At 41.9% G+C, this 21,714-nt stretch overlaps 1 protein-coding gene across 4 annotated transcripts in view; it reads left to right on the top strand.

Annotated features, from left to right (window-relative positions):
* Window positions 1-1,225: 1,225 nt before the first annotated feature.
* The window catches only part of LOC130594805 (myotubularin-related protein 8), a 105,237-nt gene continuing 84,748 nt past the window's right edge, over window positions 1,226-21,714 (top strand). For 2 of the 4 annotated variants that reach the window (XR_008971173.1, XM_057400996.1), the window contains exons 1-13: window positions 1,226-1,353; window positions 2,820-2,942; window positions 3,592-3,754; window positions 5,663-5,820; window positions 7,266-7,394; window positions 8,348-8,482; window positions 10,356-10,488; window positions 11,921-12,030; window positions 13,114-13,239; window positions 14,879-14,928; window positions 15,771-15,971; window positions 16,400-16,528; window positions 17,445-17,571. Coding sequence is in view for 3 of the 4 variants with exons in the window: in XM_057400996.1 (XP_057256979.1) it covers window positions 1,330-1,353; window positions 2,820-2,942; window positions 3,592-3,754; window positions 5,663-5,820; window positions 7,266-7,394; window positions 8,348-8,482; window positions 10,356-10,488; window positions 11,921-12,030; window positions 13,114-13,239; window positions 14,879-14,928; window positions 15,771-15,971; window positions 16,400-16,528; window positions 17,445-17,571 (1,608 nt within the window). In the remaining variant the exon portion in view is untranslated. Of the gene's footprint in view, window positions 1,354-2,819; window positions 2,943-3,591; window positions 3,755-5,662; window positions 5,821-7,265; window positions 7,395-8,347; window positions 8,483-10,355; window positions 10,489-11,920; window positions 12,031-13,113; window positions 13,240-14,878; window positions 14,929-15,770; window positions 15,972-16,399; window positions 16,529-16,890; window positions 17,572-19,060; window positions 20,796-21,714 lie in introns of those variants that run through there. The other 2 variants (XM_057400988.1, XM_057401010.1) reach the window with 2 other exon arrangements.

Here is a 21,714-nt window from a genome sequence, read left to right as displayed (position 1 = left end):
TCAGGGTCCCATTCCATGAATGTTCATGCAAAGTGAGTTCTCAGTAACCCAGCTCTTTGCAAAAGTCAGATTTATCTCTGTTTTCCCAAGTGCAGACAGCAAGAACAGTTTATAGGAGCATGCCTTGTGATGCGTGGGGGGGGGGGGGGGGGGGATAAATAATGCCACGTCATGCTAAGACCATTAAAACCCAAGGAGTGCAGCTCAGATGGCAAGGCAATGAGCAAGAAGGCTGTGGTGCTTGTCAGATGCATTCTTCTTCTCTGGGAAGATAGTTCTGAATCTATTTGTGACAATCAGAAATGTAAAATACGGGCAAAATCTGTGCTCCCCAAGGCTATTGCTTGAGCAGTTATTTCCTGAATATCATTATAATGAAAAAAAAACAACCTCCGAATGCCAAATTCATGCCTGGTGTCATTCAGGTGACCCTGGCATCAGCACCCCAGCAATGGGCTTGGCCATGTGCATACATCATGTTGCCTGCTTCTGAAAGGACAGAACACCCAGCACCTGGGCAGGACTGAAACTGTGACTGGATTGTACCTAAACCATATCACAAGGTATTTTTCGCACCTTCATAACACTTGTAAAGGAAGCTCCTTTTCAACAGCCCCCTCACCCCTTGGCACTCCTATTGCAGCAGCCTAGCAGTGTGGGTGTCAAGTAATCCACACAGGAACAAGTGTGTTTTCCTCAGCCAAAATGTGCTTTTCAGTCACATCACACAGGAGCTCAGTGCTCTGTTGATGGGGATTTATTGTGCATACAGGGACAAATGGCATTGCTCAGGGGTCAGCACTGGGACCAGTGCTCTTCAGCATCTTTGTTGGGAACACGAACAGTGGGATGGAGCACCCTCAGCAAGTCTGATGGCATGAGATGCTGTCAACATGCTGGAGGAAGGGATGGGATCCAGAGGGACCTGGATACCCTTGAGAGGTGCCTCTGGGTGAACCTCATGGAGTTCAACACAGCTAAGGAGAAGGTCCTTCACATGGGCTGGGGCAATGCCAGGCTCAAAGACAGGCTGGGGAAGACTGAATTGCGAGCCCTGAGGAGGAGGACCTGGGGTGTTGGTCCATGATAAGCTCCCCACAAAAGCAGAGTCGACAGAAGACACTCACGAGACTAAAGGAGTCACAGGTCCTCCATAACCAGCCCGGCCTTCGCTATGGTGGGCGGCAGCGGCACCGCCCCGCGCTGCTCTCGCGAGATTTGGGATGGGACGGGGCGGGCCGGGCGCTGGCCCGTGCAAATGGCGGCGCGGCGGGCGGGCCGCGCGGGCGCGCTGAGGTAAAGTAGGGGCAGGCGGGCGGTGGTGCCGTCATGGAGCACATCACCACGCCGAAGGTAAGGCGGGCCGGGTCGACTCGGGGGTTCAGCTGCTGGCCCCTCACGGTATCAGCCCCGGTGCTTGGGGGCCGCCAGAAGGGCCGGGTGTGGGGCGTCTGAGGTGGAGCCCCTCGGGGACCGGTGGGCCTCGAGAGGGCTTTGGGCAGGGCCCTGAGTTTTTAGAGGCTATTTTTGTTTCAAAGTCGTATTTTTAATCAACGCCGTGTCTCTGCTTTCCTTCAAGGCATAGCTGTCCGTGAGCATCACTTGCATATTTCAAGCTGGTCATGGATAAGTCTGTAAGGTTTAAAACTACTTGATATATAGGTAATTCTTACTGTATTGCCTTGACGGAAAAGCAGGACTTAGTAAGGATGCTGATCAAAAGGTGTTTTAGGTTCGATTCATGTAAACTTCGTTTATATTAAAGTGCAGAGACCTCTTCAGTGTGAAGAAGTGAATCAAAATGTGCTTTTTCAGTTGAATAAAGTGAAACAGGAGCTCTGGGAATGCTGTGTTTGTGGCAGCTAGAAGAATTGTATTTACTTTACACAGCTGCCTGCCCACAGTTGATTTCTTTAATTGTTATTGGTTTTTAAAGATGCTGTTTGCTCTATTTTCTGTTGTTTTATTTGCTAGGATACTAATTTGGGGATGCTCTTTACCCATGTTGCCTAAGGGGCTTTGCTGGACCTGCTTGTCTCTAGTGGCCTGAAAAAGGGCAATGGTAGATGTAGTTATGTGTGCTGGAAAACGGGATGTACCAGGAGGACACACAGCCCAGACCTCTGCTCTTCCAGTTTATCTCTTTTCGTACATATGTTTTGTATATATGTTTTTGGGTTTTTGTTTTCCATAAGTTTTATTCATGATGAATAAAAAATTGCCATCTGTGTGCCTTAAGAAGCAAATAGGCCTGGAAAAAAAAAATCAGTCAAATAATGTACAATACTTAAAACCTCACGTTTTATTATGTTTGCATCGATGCTCGTAGAAACTGGTTCTATTAATTAGTTTAGTGTGGTTTATGAAATGCACATGCATGCCTAAGAAGTGTGTTGGGAGAAGTAGCTACTAATACTTGTTTATAGGGACTGAGGAGTAGGAAGTGAGAGTGGAGGGGGCTGTTTCTTTTGGAGGAATACTGTGATTATACTGAACATGGACAGTCTTTCACAGCTGTTTGACTTACTATTTCTGCAGCCTTGCACAGTAATAAACTGTGATTGTCTTGTCTACACATCCAGTAATCCTGTTGCTCACACTGGTGCTAAGCCTGGGCTCTTTGCTTAACCTTTTTGGCTTTAATTGCTGGAGAAATAGATTGAATTTATAGTATAAAGCTGAATTACTGTTGTAGGTGACTTGAATTCCTGTATTTTTTTGTCTTACTTCCCATTTTGTGTATTAGGAGTTAAATGATTGTGGTTCAACAGATATTTCCTCAGTTAAACTCAGTTTTTCATACTTTTTCTGTGTTGCAGGTTGAAAATGTGAAATTACTAGATCGCTACACAAATAGAAAGGCAGCAAATGGGACGTTATATCTGACAGCCACCCACCTTATCTATGTAGATGCCTCTACTGATGTCAGGAAAGAAACATGGGTATGTTGTGATACCTGGAGTCTGTTCAGGAGTATGTATAAAAATTACTTTATATCTCGTATCCAAAACAAGCAGGTTTGTGAATTCCAATATTGTAGTGGTCTTTTTGTAGTATTTTGATACCAAATGCTTAATAGAAAAAGCTGGTATTGAAGCTAGAACAGTAATGGGACTTGATATAGGTCACTTACTGAATTAGTGCTAATTCCAGGAACACAAAAAACTTGTCTAGTTTCCTGTCTCAAGCTCAAGTTGCCAAACTTGAATGTACAGCTTTTAGAAGTGCAAAATTAGGACTGAAATTACCATTTTTAAATTAATTCTATATTAAAATGGGAATGACAAAATATATTGCATATGAGGGTGGAGGGAAGGCAAAAAGTGAACCATGTAAACTGAGCTGCATGTCAGTCTCAAGGTTATTTATATACATCTGTACTTTTTCAGTCTTGCTCTTAGTTACCAGCCTTTGTTTGCAGAGTCAGGGTGTTATGTTTGTTTGAAAAATATCTCAAACTAACTTTTTGCTGCTAGTTAGATGCAGCAAGCTTAAACAACTGATGGTATTTGAAGACCTCCATAACTGCTTGTACTGCTTATGACCTTATAAGTGCCTTCTGAAAACCACTGTTCATTTCCTGTTTTTCAGATTCTGCACCACCATATTGCAACTGTAGAAAAGCTGCCTCTGACCACAGCTGGATATCCACTCCTCATTCACTGCAAGAACTTCCACGTGGCTCACTTTGTTATTGGGCAGGAACGTGACTGTCACGAAGTTTATACCTCATTGCTTAAACTCTCACAACCAGGTATTTAGGCCTTGCTAATCGTTGAAGTGCTTCAAGCTGGAAGCCATAGAGAGAGTTTTGCCTGCCAGACCTTTGGGTTTGTGGTGTCAGTACAGAAAGGGGAGGATGTGGAGTCAGAATCTGTTCCCACCACCAGAGATGATCAGTGAGGGTTGGCTCAGTAAGTAGAGTGCTGCTATGTGGACTCCAGGGTGCTCACTTCTGCATGAAATGCACATCTGTTGTGGCAGTGGGAATGAGGCAGTGCCCATTTCTGTCACTCATTTCTGTGACTTGGCTGTTGGATGAGTGTAGTTCTGCCCTTTCCAGTTGATCTGGATGCTCACAGAATTCTGGAACCCCACAAATAAAACTTTAAAAGTTGGCATCTTTCATTTGTTTCCCAACAACCTCATTAGGCTACTCTTCAGTGTTTGTCGTTCAGTTGTGAAATCCTCTGCTTCTCCCTGACTGGTGTCACTTGGACTCAGAGTGTAAGCAAAACATCCTCAAAAGCCTGTGGTCTCTTCTGGCTTCAGCTTTTTAGTCCATCATGGATGAATCTTCAGGCTTTTTGCTCTTACAGGACAGCATTCCGCTGAGTTTCATACCTGGCTTCTGTCTGTGGCAGCTTCTGGTTTTGGGGTGCTCCTTCTGTGAGCCACTGTTTGGAGTTTGGCATTATAAGGATTTGACATCATTACAAAATGCCATTTGTAATTGCATTTTGTAATGATGTCACTAGGCTTAAGGGAAGGGAATTGATATTGCCAGTCTGCTTCATGCTGCTGTCACACAGGACTTCAATAGAAATGCTGTAGTAGGAGTGCTTTTTGCGAAGTTCAGGGGTTTTTTGATGGTGTTTAGGCTTGGGTCTGTTCCCAGCATGTCCCTTGTGCTCTGAGCTTTGGAGTTTTCCTAGGTCTGACATCTGGCAAGTTTCTGATGATGTTTAAAAGCTGTCAGTGTTCTTTCAGTTTTGAAAATCAGAGGCTTAATGTAGCATCTTGAGGCATAGGAGCTGTTGCTGCTGAGGCTTCCAGCAGTTTCCTTTGTCTTATGGCTGTTTGTGTAGAGTGCTGTAGGTTTTTCTTTTTTTTTCCTAGATTTTAAGTTCTCTTTTGTTGCTTTGAAACTCCTGTATGTATGCTTGCTGCATGGCTTTTTGTCAGAGAATATAATGATTTGATTTGCACTTGTATGATTGACAGCTATGGGTTACCTGTCTGGTAACCTGGGTACTTTATTAGACTCTGACAGGTTTCACTCTGGAGCACTTGCTGCCATGGGAATCAGCTGAATGAGTTGTTGGTTGGATTTGCATTTTATGAAGAGAGGGAAGGAATTGGGGTGGTGGAGATGGAGGGAAGAAGAAATTAGTACTTGTCAGGCACAGCCTGAAGCTTTTGTTGGGCGACAGGAATATTCAAGCCTTTTGTTAAGTTTTCCATGTGGCTCTGAGCTCACTGTTGAGCGATGAACTTCTAGGTGTGCAAGAGCTGGTTTATGAACTCTGCACAGAAAATACATCTTCTAAGATATGTCTTCATTTATGGATTAATCCTTATGATATAAATCTCATCTAACATGCCTGTTGCAGTGACTTCAGTAGGAAATAATGTGATCAGGAAAAATTACTACTTTGAGGTTTCACTTAATTCTAACAAAATGTTTTAGTTGTCTCCCTATATGTGGGAACTGAGTATTGGAAATTCCTGAGGATTTCAATATGAATTGTTGGTACTATCCTGAATGAAAACCTGTAAATGTGAGGTTTGCATGCTTAAAATTTCCCTGCTCTTCTATGTAGTGCTCAGTTGTTTTATTTTAAGGAGTGAGAGTCAGTCTAAGTTTACTTGGAGTAGTGAAGTACACGAAGTAAAGAAAGAAAACTTCTAACCAATTAATTTTTTTCTTTCTTCTTCCCAGCAAAACCTGAAGAACTTTATGCTTTCTCCTATAATCCTAAAGTGTCTAAAGAGAGCCGGGAGATTGGATGGAAGCTGATTGGTTTAAAAGTAGATTACCAGCGTATGGGAATTCCAAACGACTACTGGGAACTAACAGATGTTAATAAAGACTATGAGGTAATTTTTGCCCACAGCAGTCATTTAATGCAATATCTCTTCTTTGTTATTAAGGACCTGCAGCAGTCCTGGTGCTGCATAAGTGATCTCTCAAGGGGGAGGAATGAGCTCAGTTGGCTCTGATTGAAGCAGCATCGTCTTGATGTGAAGTTGAGGATAAGGATTCTATGGAAGAATAGAATAGACCTGCAGAGTCACCTTGGCTTGCTTTGATCCCCCTGGCAAAGTACCAGATACTTGTTTTTCTAGAGGAATGTCAAGCCATCTGTTACAAAAACTTGAAGTACCCTTTGCTGCTTTTGGCATTTCCAAGCCCTGTCCCACCAGGCTGATGGCAGATGTGTAGAAGAGAAATAAGTGGCAGCATTTTGGCTTGGTGGGGAATGAGGCAGAGTGGGAAGGGAAGAACAGTAGCAGAAATCTGTTTTTTCTTGGTTGGTCAGATCTACTAAATCAGGGCAGTCATGCATTTCAGTCCTAACTGGCTGCTGCTGTTGTTGCTTTCTTCTTTCTCCCCTGTAAAGCCAGATTGGACCTAAACCACATAAAACAAAAGCATTTTTCAGCAAGCTTACTCAAACTCATGCTTCATTTTATTTCCCTTTTTATTTCTTCTGATGTTGTGTACTGTCAGAGCTTTATGTCTAAAGCACAAACAGCTCTGAGGAAGATACCAGTATATTAAGTCCTGAATCACTTCCTCCTGCTCTCTGTTCCCTTCCCCCACAAGCTTCCTTTGCTTTTGTGGCTTGGGTTGAAGAAATACAAGCCTGTGCTGTCATAATTGACTGGTAATTTGAAATGACTCTATTTTTGGATGCCTGAATTGAGATAAAAGGTGAGAAGTGCTTTTTCCATTAGCTGATTAGGGCATCTGAATGTGAGCATCTAAAGTATTAATCACTCTGAAGCTTTACTTGCTAGTATGTAACTCTCAAGTGCCAGTGCTTTAGAATTTCCTCAGGGTTTCCAACTTAATGTTGTCAAGCCTAAAGTAAAGCCAGACTTGGAGAACAGCCTATCTGTCAAAGATTGTACTTTTTCAAGGAAAAAGGACAAAGCTGGTCTGTGAGGATACTGGAAGCTCATTTCAAGTTGAATAAGAAGGAACTTTTTAAACATAGTTGTTCTTAATATAGTTTTTTATGGCAAATCAGGAACTTTTCATAAGATTAATGGATGTAAAGAACTTCTTTTTAATATATGTTGTGCACAGTGCAGTCTGTTTTTTAAAGTTCAGATGCAACACACTGCTTTATTTTGCACCTATTCCTGTGCTACTTTTTAAAATACATCTTAATGGCTTGAAACTTTAGTGTTAGATACACTACAGGAAGCAATCTAATCCTGTTGTTCATAGATGCTAGATCAGATGCTAAAGATAAATTTTTCATGCATTTTGAATTCTAAGCAGTAATACCTGGATTTTCTTTCTTCTCACTTAGGTTTGCAACACGTATCCTCCAGAAATAGTGGTCCCTCGAGCTGCTAGTAAGGCAGTGGTGATTGGGAGCTCACGGTTCAGAAGCAGAGGGCGGATTCCGGTGCTTTCTTACTTGTACAAAGAAAACAATGTTAGTTGTTCACTGTCTGCTGTCTTTGTTGGGGAGTGAGGGTTCCCCTTCTTGTCCATTCCCTTTTAGTTAAAGGAAAAACTGAGGCACATTAGAGCATATTAACTTCAATTTGAGAACTGTGCTTATCACCTTTAATACTGGCTTGTTCTGAGTCACAGAATAAGCTGGTTAAAGGCAAACACTTGGGACACATCCAGAGCTGTGCAAAAAGCACAGACTTTCTAAGCTTCCTGTCTGGATTTTTTTTTAATCAGCTTCCAGCAATGCCTTATTATGTAGGTTTTTAATCTACTCTTTGCTATATTGAGTAATGTTTTAGCAAGATACATATTAACTCAGCTGGATCCTCTTAGAGTTGAAGAGGAGGAACCACCCTGAAATAAATCCCACCAGCTCAGAATAAGTGAAGGGTTCTACTGAAGACCAGAATGTGCATTTTTAAGTTTGCTGTCTCAGCATGTTTTAGGTGCACATGTTAGGAAAATGCTGTCACAGTCAAATGATTGCTTTCCTGAGTAAGCATGACTTGACCTGGGCAACTGTGTAGAGTTGTGCTGGCAGCTGTTGGAATTTCCCTAAAGGATACTCAGTGTGGTGCTGAGCATGGCACAGTAACAACTGATAAGCAAAGTTGTGGAAATTAATGGTTTGGACAATAGAAACCAAGTAGAAAACATGAGAAGTGCTAACATTTGGGGTACTGATCATAATGCAGAGCATAGTGGGTTTGAGAGCACAGCCCTGAGGTTGCAGCGGAGCTCAATACTTTCTTAAGATTCCAAAACTTGTAACTTGGAGAAATGTTCCAGTAATATTTCTGCATGTCTGTGGAAGTAGGAGGTTTTTAGTGAAAGAGAAAGGGACACTTAAACCCAACAAGCTGTATTCTTTGGGACAGTGCAGTAGGGACCATGTGGAAGCAGGCAAAGGTGAGGTGTTGTTTGTTGCAGGCTGCCATCTGCCGCTGTAGCCAGCCCCTGTCTGGGTTCAGCGCACGCTGTCTGGAGGATGAACAGATGCTGCAGGCCATCAGAGAAGCCAACCCTGGGAGCCCCTTCATGTATGTTGTAGACACAAGGCCAAAGGTATCTTCATGGGGTTTGTGGCTACTTCTAAAGCTTGTGACTGAAGTAGTAATTCTGTTTCCAGTTCATTCTTTCATAACTCTTACACTGCATTAAGTTAAATTGTGGCAGTCCTGAATCAGGAATTCAGAATCAGGCTCCTGGTTCAGTGCCTTAATGTGATGGATGCTTGTGCATAATAAGCCAGCAACATTAAGTGCTGTTAGGAATGTTGGCGTATTCTGGGCTGAGGTGAGAGTTGTGTGAAGCAGCTGGCAGCTTTGAACAGCTGAGACAGTGAAGCATTTTCCTGCGGAGAGCTGGTCCTTAATACACTGAGTTGGAGAGAAGCCTTTAGGATTCAGATCCACCAGGGTGAAGTGCTTTTGTCAGTAGACCTGGGAAGGAGTGGGGCTGCCTAGAGTTTGATAACAATGGAGAAAAGCAATTCCTCCTTTTTTTTCTGCTTTTGTAGAAACAGTTGTGTTCTCATGATGTGCAGCTTGGAGTTCAATACAATTCAGCTTTTCTGATCCATAGCCACTATTTGAGGCTAGAACTTCTTTGCTGAGGTGTCTATGCAAGAGGATATTGAAGAAGGATTAAATCTGTAGTGAACTTTCTTGAGGGACTGAATTCGGAAACCAACTCAAATGATTCCTGTAAGCATACTGACTGGGAGGCAAATTAGAACAGGAGGATATTCATAGTACACAATTATTTAAATACAAAGATTTAAAAGTGTTCTGATTATTTTAAAATTGAGCTTTCTGAGAACCTGCTTCACTGTTCAGACATTGCAGTTATCTTATAGAAACTGTAGATTTAGTTAAACTATGGCATGGGCAAGAAGGGAAAAGGTCTTCCCGGGAAGATGGAGAATGTTTCACCTGATGGTCTGAAATGTATTTTGGCTTTTTGTAGTCTGACATTTCCTAGAGAGAACCTATTCTGTGATTATATGATTATTTATAGCAGTAACTGCATGATGTTTTGGTTCAGACATCTTCCAGTATCATAGATGTTCTACTGACACCTGTCATTGATGGCAGTTTTGTTCTAAAGTATTTGAAGAAGGGAAGAATTATAATTGGTCGTATTTTTCCTTCTAACACAGCGTGTCTTGTGTGGTAGAACTGAACCACAATGGTTGTTTAGTTGTTCTGGAGATGTTTATACCGTATCTGACCCTTCCTTCTCTCTGGATTCAATTCACTCCTTCAAAAATAAATACGTGGGGGGGTTGAGGTGCTCCTTTGGGTTTTTTTGGTCCCCACTAAAGATTTCCTGGTAGCTCTTAGACTGGCTTGGGTGACTGTTAGAGTAGCTGGCTTCATTTCTGCTGCTTTTCTGCAGTTCCAGTTGGTTGCTATATTCTTTCTGCTCAACTTGAATATTTCTATGTTTCCCTCAGGTGGCTTTATTTCATCTGTGCATGTATGTCTGTGAAAAGCTTTGGAATTCTCTTACTATTTCTGTACCACCATGTATGTATGTTACTCATACAAATGGCTTTCCTAGTTTGACTTTCATATGCTTTTGTCTGAATCTTCTGCATAGCCTCGCACTTAAGGCAGACACAATGTCTCTCTGCCTGTTTTGATGACGGCACTATTGTGAAACTGAGCATGGTTTTCATGCTGGCCACCCTAAAAAATCCTGTCCTGGGCCTTACTGAGTCTCTACATATGAACGATGGACTGGAGACAGTGGCATGGTTTTAGTGAAACAGTTGTTTCAGTGTCTGGGAGGTGGGAAGTGCAACTGAGGAATGACTTTGTTCAGTGTATTTTCTGGGAGATCTAGAAAGAAGGACTTGCAAAACAGACTTGTTTATTTGTGCATATTGTTTGCTGTAGTTGTCTCTTTTCTCCTGTTCCCTTGCCTGTGACAGTTAAATGCCATGGCCAACCGAGCTGCAGGGAAGGGCTATGAGAACGAAGATAACTATGATAACATTCGCTTTAAATTTATCGGCATAGAAAACATCCATGTGATGAGGAGCAGCTTGCAGAAACTGCTGGAAGGTGCGTGCAGGCCATACGACTGGCCACTCTTCCTTACCCCTGGTCCCGAGAATGTGAATTTCTTATATGTGCCAAATTAAAAGGCTGGAGAAATACTCCATTGTATTGTTATTTTGTGAGTTATCGAAAGAAAACGGACATAGATTGTTGAAGAAATGACTTTCTGGTCATTTGGAAAGTTTGGAGCAGTTCAGTGTTAAACAGTATTTCTGATTTGAAATTTTGGCATGATCTTCCAAAGACTTGAATCCCCTACATACGTAGTTCTGTTTGATTTGTTTCCGATTCCTTTAACTGAACTTGTCTTCAATACATCTTAATGATTAAAGGCATGTTTTAGTACATTAAAATAGATATTAAAATGCAGAGTTGCTCAGATAATTAAGCTGCTCTGTGAGACTCTGAACTTAGAGGGGGAAAAATGTTAAGCAGCACAGAAGAAATGCTGACCTGAGCTGATGCAGATCAAGAAGTGAATTAGGCCTGTATTCTCAGTAATGTAGTTTTGGAGAGGTTCCATCAAAGGTGAAAGCACAGCTTGGATCACACCAGTCTGCTCTGCTTGCTGCTTTCCAGCACTGTACTGTCCTTGTGCAGAGGGGATGCTGCAAATCATTCTGTTTGGTCCCTGTGATTAGTTCTAATACAAGTGCTGTCATTCAGAGTACAAGTGTAATATTTTAGTGAGCAGCATAATGGTCATCTTGCCTCACAGTAGTTGAATAATTGATGCTACCAATTGCCAGGTGGCACTGCAGGACCCACGGTGACCTTGGAGAAAAATGAGGCTATTCACACAACCGAGAGATTGTCCTGATGACAAGTACAAGTCCTCAATTGCCTGTTTTGGCAGATTTATTTGTGGTGGAATAAGAGCAGAATAAATACTTGTTTACTCCTGTATTCTTCTCAGACAGTGATAAAAACCTTACTGGTGCTTACAGGCTATTAAGCTGCATTACCAGAAGTATTTTCTTTGCTGGGTTTCAATATAGCATCTGATTTGCCTTCAAGGTTTAACCTGTTATTTCTCTCTCTAAATCAGAACTCTCTGTTCTTCAGGTCTTTGGTCACTGCATGTTAGTGGTGGTTAGATGGGTGTGTGAAGGTGACTTACAGTGAAGAAAAGGCACTTTTTTTTTGTTGGAAAAAACCTCAGCTGAAAAAATAATGAGCTGCCATTTAAAAAGAGGAGAAGGAGGATATTTTCAGATCCTCAGGTTCTCTCATAGCTAAAAATTGCTGGTTTGTGTATTAAAGTATGGAGCCAGTGGTTTCTGTGTCCTTCAGACAGGATATTGCTGACAGTGTGGAAACGTGAGCTTTTGGGATCTCCCAAGTTCTGGTGCTGTGAAGAGATAATGAGGAGGTGGGAAAAAGAAAAAGATGTTGTTAATGGAATGTCTGCTAATTCCTTTGTTTGTGTTATCAGTGTGTGAGATGAAGTCCCCCTCCATGAGCGATTTCCTCACTGGCCTGGAGAACTCTGGTTGGTTACGGCACATTAAGGCTGTGATGGATGCAGGTGTCTTTCTTGCCAAGGTAAAACTGTACTCCGACCTGAGGTGAATTAAGTATGTATTTGTCTGTTAGGGACTGCTCCAAGGCTGGAAGATCTCTCTGGAGAGAAGGTGGGAACACATTTCTAGTCGGGTTGGCTTCAGTTCTCAAAACCAGGCCTGCAGTTGGAGGGCATCAGCAGATCACCCAGCTGGCTCTCTCCTAGCCACTTCCTGTGCCTAAACTAAATGCCGTGTCCTATGCACTGCATTGCTACTGCTTGTTGCAGTTGTCTAGGCTTTATTAGAACTCCTTTGAAACAAAGTCACAATGCGACTAAGTGACCTTTCTAAATGTCTCTAACATGGAATTACCAGTGCAAACAACTTGTAACCTTGTGCTCATTAGTTACTGAACTGCTCTGAACTGCTTTAAATGAGGGATTGTTTAGAGCAGGTTATTTTCTCCTGGTGCTGTGCAGTGTGGGCACTGATAATTTTAATTATTCAACAGAGTCCTCATTTCTTCAGAGCAAGTCAGGCAGAAGGAGAAAAGTCACCAAGGCATGTGGCTCTTCAGTGATAGTAGAGGGCATGCAGGCAGCACGTGGCGAGAGTAGGGAACTTCTGTACGTGTTGTCTTTTCTCTCTTTAAGTTTTCCTGTGTATCCAGCAAAAAGCTATTTAGTGTTTCTATTCTATCACCAACACAAGGTGATCCATATGGGAGGAAGTTGGGATAAGCACTTAAATTTTTCTCGAAGTCTCTTGTCCCCATGTAGCCAGTTATTCTTTACTTACCCACCAAATTTTTTCCTTAGAGGAGGGAACTGAAATTTCTTGGCCTTTCAGAAAACTGAGCATTTTGAGATCAGAGGCTCTTTGTTTCTTGACAGCCTATGTTGCCTTCAAGGCACACCATGGCATTGTGTTCTGGTTGGGGTTTCCTGTGGGTTGATGGTGATGTGCCCAGAACTGGTGCTTTTCCATGGTTGGATGGGAAATGACAAATTTTCCTCTTGGGTCTCAGGCCAGCCAGGTAAATGCAGCTGAAGGGACAACATATTTAACTACAGTAACACACTGAGAAAGCTGCTCAACTTTTGTGTGTGGTGTCTCTTGACAGGCTGTGAAGGATGAGAAAGCCAGTGTGCTGGTGCACTGCTCCGACGGGTGGGACCGCACAGCGCAGGTCTGCTCCCTGGCCAGCCTCCTCTTGGATCCCTTCTACAGGACTTTTAAAGGCTTCATGGTAAGAACACAAACATTGGAATTTCAAAACCAAAAAGTGCTTCCTGGGTTTGTAAACAAGCCATAATTGAATGTTTTGGGCCATTTCCTGGAACAAACAGTAGGTGACCTATATAAAAGCAGCTTTGATTTCTATAAACAAGCTTTAATTGCTCTGAACAGCATGGGGACAAAACACACTTGATCTACAGTTCCCAAGTCTTTTTTTCCTTGAATGTCCATGGCAGAGCCACTAATGAGATTTCAGCAAGGGATAAGTGAGCAAAGGATGCAACTCTGGCAGCAATCCACAAAAAAGTGGTGAAGCAGCTTGTCATTTAAGACTGAGTAAATGGCCTCTTATCTCCTGAGATTTAAAGTTGGCTGAGCTCATTCTTGTGCACAGGGCAGCACATAATGTGTGTATCAGGTAAAATCTGTGCGTTGTTGAAGACCTCTTTAAAAGCTATTATACATCAATTTGACCATTTGCTTCTACTGTAGGCTTCTTATTTGAAGCTGGCACTGTATATACAAAGCAATATGTGACATTATCCTTCCATTCCTCTCTTGTTAAATACCTGAAAGGCTGCTGCTCTTTCTCAGCAGAGTTCCTTAAAAGAAACCCTGAAATCAGAGCAGTGCAAGTTCTGCCTTCTGCCTGTGAGTTGCACTGCTGAGATTGTTTCCTTGCATTCCATGCTTTCATTACTAATTATTGTTTTGGGTCTGGATTATACTGCAGTCTTTTAACAGTTAAAATGACATAATGTGAAACATCTGCCTGGGCTTTGGCTGCACTCTGGCCAATTCAGTATGAACTAAGAAACGTGCTTTTGCTTAGGAGAAGGAGCAGTAACTAAAACAAACAAATGCTTGTCTGTCCTCTGAGCAAATGGTTTATATGCACAAATCCCAGGAGAGTGCTTATTCCTCAATAAATACAACAGAAGTGTAAGGAATGGGAAAATTTGAAATGCAATATGACTTCAAAGACCTCTGTTAGGAATTTCTGCTTTTTTGTTCTTTAAGTCTCTGGATGATGGTATCAGGAATTGATCTTTAAATCTGACCCTGCAAGGAAAGTAATAATGGATTCAGTATCAGGCATGTGTTTCCTTATGAGACATGTGTTTAAGGAAAATAGTGCTTCCTTGTCTTCTTACACATAGCACAGGCATTCTGTTTAAAATAGAAAGAACTATATTCTCATTTCATCCGGAGCTGCGCAGTACACAACTGTATTTCTTACACTCCTATTTGTGTGTTAAAGATATGTTGTATTCCAGTTGATTTATTTTGCTGAGTATCAGAATACTCTGTGTTGATAGTACATGGTGATTATGTTAACATATTAACGCAAATTATTATTAAGCTATTAATTCTTTTAGCTCAGTGTGTTTGTATATTATTATAACAACATAGAAACTCCCTCAAAATAGTACTGGACTTTCTTGAAATAACTTGTGATTTCAATAGTGATATAGTGCTGGTAACTGGATAACTCTAATCTATAAACCACTGTTACTGTTTTCACTGGTCTCTCATGCCAGGAGGGTCAACATGGTTGTAAGCTCTGTAGATGTTAGTATCAAAGTCTTCCTTTTGCTTTTTCTAAACAAAGTAATGCTCTTTTTCTCATCTCTGTTTTGAAACTGAAGGTCCTGATAGAGAAGGAATGGATTGCAATGGGCCACAAGTTCTCACACAGGTAAGAGCAGCACAATATGGGTGCAGTGACTTGGTGAAGGCTTGACAGGGAAACTAATCCTGTGTTTTCAGGTTCATGAAAAATGCTGATGAAAATACAGGACAGAGGAAAAAGATACGGAAAATACTGGAGTTGGTGACATAAAGCCAGTATCTGCTGGGGTTATTCATCAGTGCTTTTTTATTATTATTACTTTACAAAATCAAACAGTCTTGAACAAATTGTTTGAGTTCTGAGTGGTTTCCTACCTGTAAAATCACACTCGCATTACGTGAGGAGTGCTGATGTTCTGGCAAGACATGTTGATTCTTCTGCAGTCACCTCCTGGAAGAAAATCTCAGCTCATATTTGTTCAGGACTTGAACTTTTACCAAGTTCAAGGCATAAACTTGAGCCCAGTATAGTACTAAAAATCCATTCGACTTGCCATCCCTTAAGCAGATTCCTGTAATTGCCTGCATCTAGTAGGGCTATTAACTTGATGTTATATTTACCACATCATATGCAGACATCATGGCATAGGCCCGGGGATTCCCGGTTCACAAATAATTCTTGTGATGCTTGCAGCAATGTTACATGGACTCTTCCGTGGCTAATTTGACTTTAGAGAAAGGGACAAATCTCATCACTCCTAAGAGTTGTCTTTGGGACACAAGTAAAGAGGGTAGCACTCTTGAATGTGCACTTGCTGTAAGAAAAACCACATGGGGGTTCTTTTCTGTCTCTGCAGAATAGTTTCTTATTCTAGTAGTGAAGAAAATTTCCCAGTGGTTCAATGGTGAGGGAATTGGTTTTTGTTGGGTGATCCAGGATTAAACCCTGGTTTATTTGTATCTCTCTAGATGTGGCCATTTGGATGGTGACCCCAAAGAAGTCTCCCCTGTCTTCACCCAGTTCATTGAATGTGTGTGGCAGCTCATGCAGCAGTTCCCGTGCTCTTTTGAGTTCAGTGAACGTTTCCTTCTTGAAATCCATGACCATGTCTACTCCTGCCAGTTTGGCAACTTCCTTGGGAACTGCCATAAGGAGCGTGAGGATCTGAAGTGAGTTGGCAGATTGGCGGTTTAGAAAGCCAACAGTCTAGAAGTCTCTTTAAAAGTCAGGAAAAGGGCAGGTTTGTGTGTTCGTGCTTTTAATGTAATTATGGATTGGTTAAGGGTAACCTTGTCTTGAAGGATGCTTCTGTTCTGGAGTGTGAAAACAATTTATAGATGAATTATATTCCTGAAGATAGATGTTTTAATTTGGGCCAAAGTATTAACTTGCAAATACCCCTTTTGACTGGATCGAGTCCATTTTAAATGGTTATATATTCCTCAGTGATATATCTTGTGCTTATGAAATGAATCAGATACTGTGCAAAAATAATTCTTAATTCCCTTAATGTGATTCTGCTCAGCTCAGCCAGAGCTATTTATCCCTTTAACTTCATTCTTTCTTTTATTGATAAGCTGTTATTTGTAATTGACAGAATCTTTGAGAAGACCCATTCTCTGTGGCCTTTCCTCTTACAGAAGAAGCAGGAATTGAGAAATCCCTTGTACAAAGGATTTACAGCTTACAAAGAGCTTCAACCTAACACACTACCTTTCAGTTTCCAGTAAGTTCCTTGTTTAAGGAGGGAAGAGGGGCATTTATTTCATTCTAATGTAGATTGGCAGTTCAGGTTTTATAAATTCACTGATGAACATGGTTTGTTCTACCTTTTCCGTCCATTCCTCATCCATAAACTGGGAGTAATAGTGCACAGGTAACTGCTAAATAAGTGCAGGTAATGTAAATTAAAATAAGACTTTGGTGTTGAGAAAGAGGGTGAGGAAAGACAAGGAAAAGAACTTCAGATGTAGATAAACCCCACACACCCCCTGGCTGCTTGCTCTGCCACATCTACATGATAGGGGTTGGCAGTTGTTAAACAAAGTTCCTCCTTTCCTCACTTTTTGTATATATGTATATATTAAGGAAGGCCTTTAAGCAGGAGTTTCAGTGCTCATCACTCCCAGGCTCACAGAGTCAGGTAAGGGATTTCTTGTTGCCATGTCTCTCTGCTTGCCCAGGGTGTTATAGCTGGAGTGGTTAGTGGTGCTTTGTTTCTGCCTCACTCCTGGTGCCTGCTGAGGGAGGAAGGGATGTAAATGTGTTTTTAAGTGCTGTGTGTGGTTACTGGCAGGCAAAGGGCTTTAATAACAGCAGAGCAAATTGAGGGCTTGAGGCTGAGCTCCCAAGCCTCCAGTAAGTCTGCTATTGGGAAAAGCGTGTTTTCATCTTAATGCTAATACCTGCTGCCAGCACATGTGGATCATAACCCCATAATACTTAAATCCTTAAAAGTATTTTTAAACTATAAGTATTTACCCACTGATGCTGAGTTTTCTAATCCAAGGCTGTGGCAGGTTTTTAGAATGTTACTAATCTTAATTGGTTGAAAATTTGTTTCCTAAACAGCATCTAGTTTGTTTGTTGGCCAGTAGTGTACAAATAACCCTTTGATTCCCTTCCCTTGCCCTGTCCTTGAGGTTTTGGTGTGGGATGTATAACCGCTTTGACAAAGGAATGCATCCAAAGCAGTGTGTGCTGGATTATCTGCTAAACTGCATGAGCCAGAAGATGAAACTGGAGGACAATGCATCTGAACTGGAAAATGTGAGTCTTGAATCTTAATAACACTCTAAATCACTCAGTGGTTTTGGCAAATATACCTGGGGCTGAACATTATCACTGAACAATGGCTTCAACAAGCTGGGCAGAGCTGGGCAAAATGAGGGGTTAAATGCCATTGCTGCAGTCAATAGGTCTGATTTACACTAAATTCTCATCTGCTAGGTAGAAGCTGTGGTAGGTCAGGTTCTGTTGTGGGTTCCTGATGTTCTAATTCTCTAAATGAAGTAGCTTTAAAAAGAACATCTGGATTTCAACTCTACTCACATCAGACTTTAAGGAGAGAAGAAAAGAATGGGCCTGGTTTTCCCCACATAAATAATATGAATATACAAAAATGTTCTTGTTTTGCAACTCATCCCCTCGTTTTTCTTTCCTGCCTTCTTAGTCACAAGACAAAGGTGTTAAACAGTGGAGTTACTTAAGTTGGCTTTCATGCAATAGCCAAAGCATAACTGGATGGTGTGGGCTGAATTAGCCTCTGAAAGTGGCTTCCTCAGATTTGAAGTGTTTTGCTAAAGCAGGGTGGGGAATCTTGCTCATTTACTATGTGTGTTCGGTGGTATTGGAGGGCAGAGATCTTGTGACTGGAATAACCAATGTCTTTCCTTCAACCCAGAACAGTAAACAACCACATGCTTCACAATGTGGTCAGCTCTGATGAGGTTCTCCAGGGGGCTGTATTTGTCTGTCTGAAAATGCAGATCTCTACTTGGCAGTGCAAGTCAGAAAAGAAAACCAAAAAATAATCTGGTCAGTTTAAGCCCTGCAGTTTTGCTGAGGGGAAGGAGGAAGAGGGGCACTTGTTATTTTGGTGTTTGTCCTCTGGAGCCACGACTGCACATAATGAGCCTTGCTCCCTGGGAAGCAGAGTATAAATCTTGTGTTTTCCTTTGCTTCCATGCACAACTTCTGCTTGTCCTTCATCACACTGCCTTTATCTTGACTCACAAGGGTTTTTCTATCTTACTTTATCCCCATGTCATCTTGCTGAGAAGGGGAGTGATAAGAACAGCTTGATGGGTGCATGGAACCCAGCCAGGGTCAACCCTCCACAGTCCTCTACAACAGCCTGCAAGGAGAAGTGTAGCTTTTCTTTACTCTAAAAGGCTCTGTCCACAATATCCTTTCTATGTGTATTAAAAAAACACCCAAATAAACCACAAACCAACCAAAAAAGCCCTAAAAATACATTAGTGAGAGAGTCACCTAAAAATATACCAGCGAGAAGAACTATCTGTGTCCTTTGGTAGGTTAATGCGAGCGCTGAAAACTTTAGTTTTGTTAATTTAACAACGATTGGATACAAACATGTAAGGATCTATGCTTGCGTACTTCAGTACTGGATTACAGAGCTGAAGAAGAGGCACTGGCGCAGGACTGTTCTGTTGGCAGTTGGTTTTTGTATATCTCTGGCATCTGGGAATAGCAACTTCCATTAATTTCTTTTTTTCATGTCATTTTATCTGTGTAGAAACTTCCTTTCCTTGATGGTCCTTTGCCCAGTGAAGGCTCCTCCTTATCTAAAGTAGGACATACTACTTCAAAAACACCGATGCTCAACACTCCTCAGGGTTATGAAGGGGAACCACCTCCTGTGCTGAGCAACGGTGCCTTGATGGGGGATGTAGATGTTCCATCAGGTGTGGACCAAAAGCACAAAGAGAACCTGTCTCGTCACCGGGACCTCCAGGATCTGAGTGACACCCCTCGTGTGTTGGACTCTGAAGTGAAGGGTGGAAAACCTCAGCACCACTGATGAGCTCTCAGAACTGATGTCAATGAACCAGACGCTTGTGGTGAGGCCTGAGGGGGCTGTGCCCCCAGGAGGTGCAGATCCTCTACCCATGGGCAGCTGAGTGTGAGTGGTGTGTTGGCAGGGAGCTGTGCTCGCTGTAGGGCACACAGGCTGCATTTGGTTTGGTTCCCATCGTTTTGCAGCTGAAATGAAGATGATGTGTACAGAGCTGCCCAGGAGGCTGCCTCAAGTTCGTGCAAACGTTATTGCTTACTGGAAACACAACGTGTTTAAGGTTCATGACTGCTGCCAGTACTTGGTCTTTCAAGCTGAAAGAAGTCTTTTCCAATTTACATGGGGCTTAGGAATTGTGTGGTGTTTACAACTGGAGTAGGAAAGATACAATCCAGTTACTCTCAGTGATGGTGCAAGGTCATCTTAAAATGATAAAAATGTCAGTTCCTCTTAAAATAACACTTCCCCCCTTTTCTTAGCTGTGAATGAATCTGCATGGACTCTCACCCTGTGGCAGAACTGATTCATTTTTTTGTTTCCTATGCATATTTGTTAAACAAAACCAAACCCCCCTGTGCCTTTTTATGGAGACCTTTTAATGTCTACCCATGCAATGTTCTCTTTCTATTCCTGTAGTGTAGAGTGTAGTATTTGGTTGCCTTTGTAGGCAGTATTTTTAAACCAGTTTGTTTACCTGCTCTGGCTTCTCCAGGATCTTTGCTGATCCCCTGAATACAGTAGCTTCCCTCTAACCTGACCTTTCAAAGGGTAAAGACCACATTTACTGACTGTGAGAGGGCAGCAAGCCACAAAGCCTGTGTAACCTGTGGCTTTGTGACAGAGGGAGGATGACAAGTGAGAAAAGATAGGGAAAAAATTGTATGGATTTTATTATCCCTTGTTTTATAATCTTGGTTAAATTGAGGCAAGAGAGTAATGTAATTCAAAGCTACATAGTCGATGTGCTCTCCTTATGTCCATTGACAAGGCAGTAGTTACAGATCAGGGGCGTTCTGCTACTGAAATGGGATTTCAAATGGTTATTTCACATCATGTGCTGAGTGATCATAGTGCAGGTTGTCTTGGATGTTAAAATTATGTGAACCTTAGAGATGTTTTGTCTGTACTGTCTCATGGTGATGAACTTTGTACTTCTGTGGAGCTGGTGACAAAACCTAACTTGGGACATGTCCTCATAGTGAAACACAGAGTGGATGTCTTGGCTCATGGCTGTGGCTCCAGCTTGGGCTCACTCTTGCTGTTAGCACTGCTTTGTTTCCTTAAACTGCAGGAATCTCAGCTGGAGACACCAGTTCAAAGTTGGGATTTAAAACAGAAACTTGTATTCCATTTATCCATAAGTCTGGTAGAGAAAGAGGGGCTTATCCCGTAGGAAAATATTTGGTTGGGAAAGCTGTTCCTTAGTACTTGTTCTGGGCAATCTTCTAAAGATGTCCTTAACAGAGTTTCTTCGTGCAGCTTCACTCAAGATGCTTTCCTGCTTTCTTCTGGATCTTGGTGTTTCAATTAGATGCTGCCATTAGGTCTTAAAACCAGGGGTTTTATGAAATATAGAAACTATAAACATTGTCTAAGTTAACCCTCCCAGTCTGCAGTGAAAAGCAGAAACATTCCACTATAGCAGCAGAAAATGCAATAGCCATTGCTCATGTGCTCATGTGGTGAAATGACCAGGTGAGCTTCAATGTTCAAGTAGAAAGGGAAAAAAAAACAAACAAAACTCCCCTGAGTGTCTCACTTTGGGTAAGGAAACAGATCTTTTAAGTATATCAGAAGACACCAGGAAAAATGGCAATACCTAAAAACAGAGTTTTTCAATGCCTAGAATGGCAAAGAGAAACTGGTTTTTAATTTGCAGGTTTGTCAGTTTTAAAGCAAGGAATGTAGTTGCTTTCAAGGTAGAACTACAGTGCAATGAGCCATTTAAAAACAAAGCACAAGCAGGTCTGGTTCAGGATTTTAATGATGTTTGGAATTTGTTGTGTGGCCGCATATCAAGAATAGTGCGTCATGCAACAAGGATGTATTTGTTTTGAAGGGTGCACTTTTCTGAATGCATCTTTTCTTTATCTCAAGACGAGCATCTGCTCTTGAGTCTCTTTGCCCTAAAAAGAGATGTGTGAAGCTCCAAGTTACTCTACCAACCTTTTAAGTTTACCATATCCATGTACTCCTCAAGTGAGGAGATTGTACCCCAAGTGTTAATCCAGCTGTCCCTGTTATCCAGGGCTGGGAATCTGTTGTGATTTCCACTGGAGGGTACTGGGGAGATAGTTTCCCTTTTCCTCTTGGTAATGTAGAAGCTCCATTTGGAGCACTTTGGTTTGGAGCCTGTTTTGCATACATCAGCCCTG

This window comes from Pezoporus wallicus, unplaced genomic scaffold, assembly GCF_028554395.1.
Source record: "Pezoporus wallicus isolate ANWC-B61680 ecotype Strahan unplaced genomic scaffold, APGP_CSIRO_Pwel_v1 contig_8803, whole genome shotgun sequence".
NCBI classification, from domain to species: Eukaryota; Metazoa; Chordata; class Aves; order Psittaciformes; family Psittacidae; genus Pezoporus; species Pezoporus wallicus.
The sequence above is the reverse complement of the archived record's forward strand: the minus strand, read 5'-3'. Positions and strand labels throughout refer to the sequence as shown.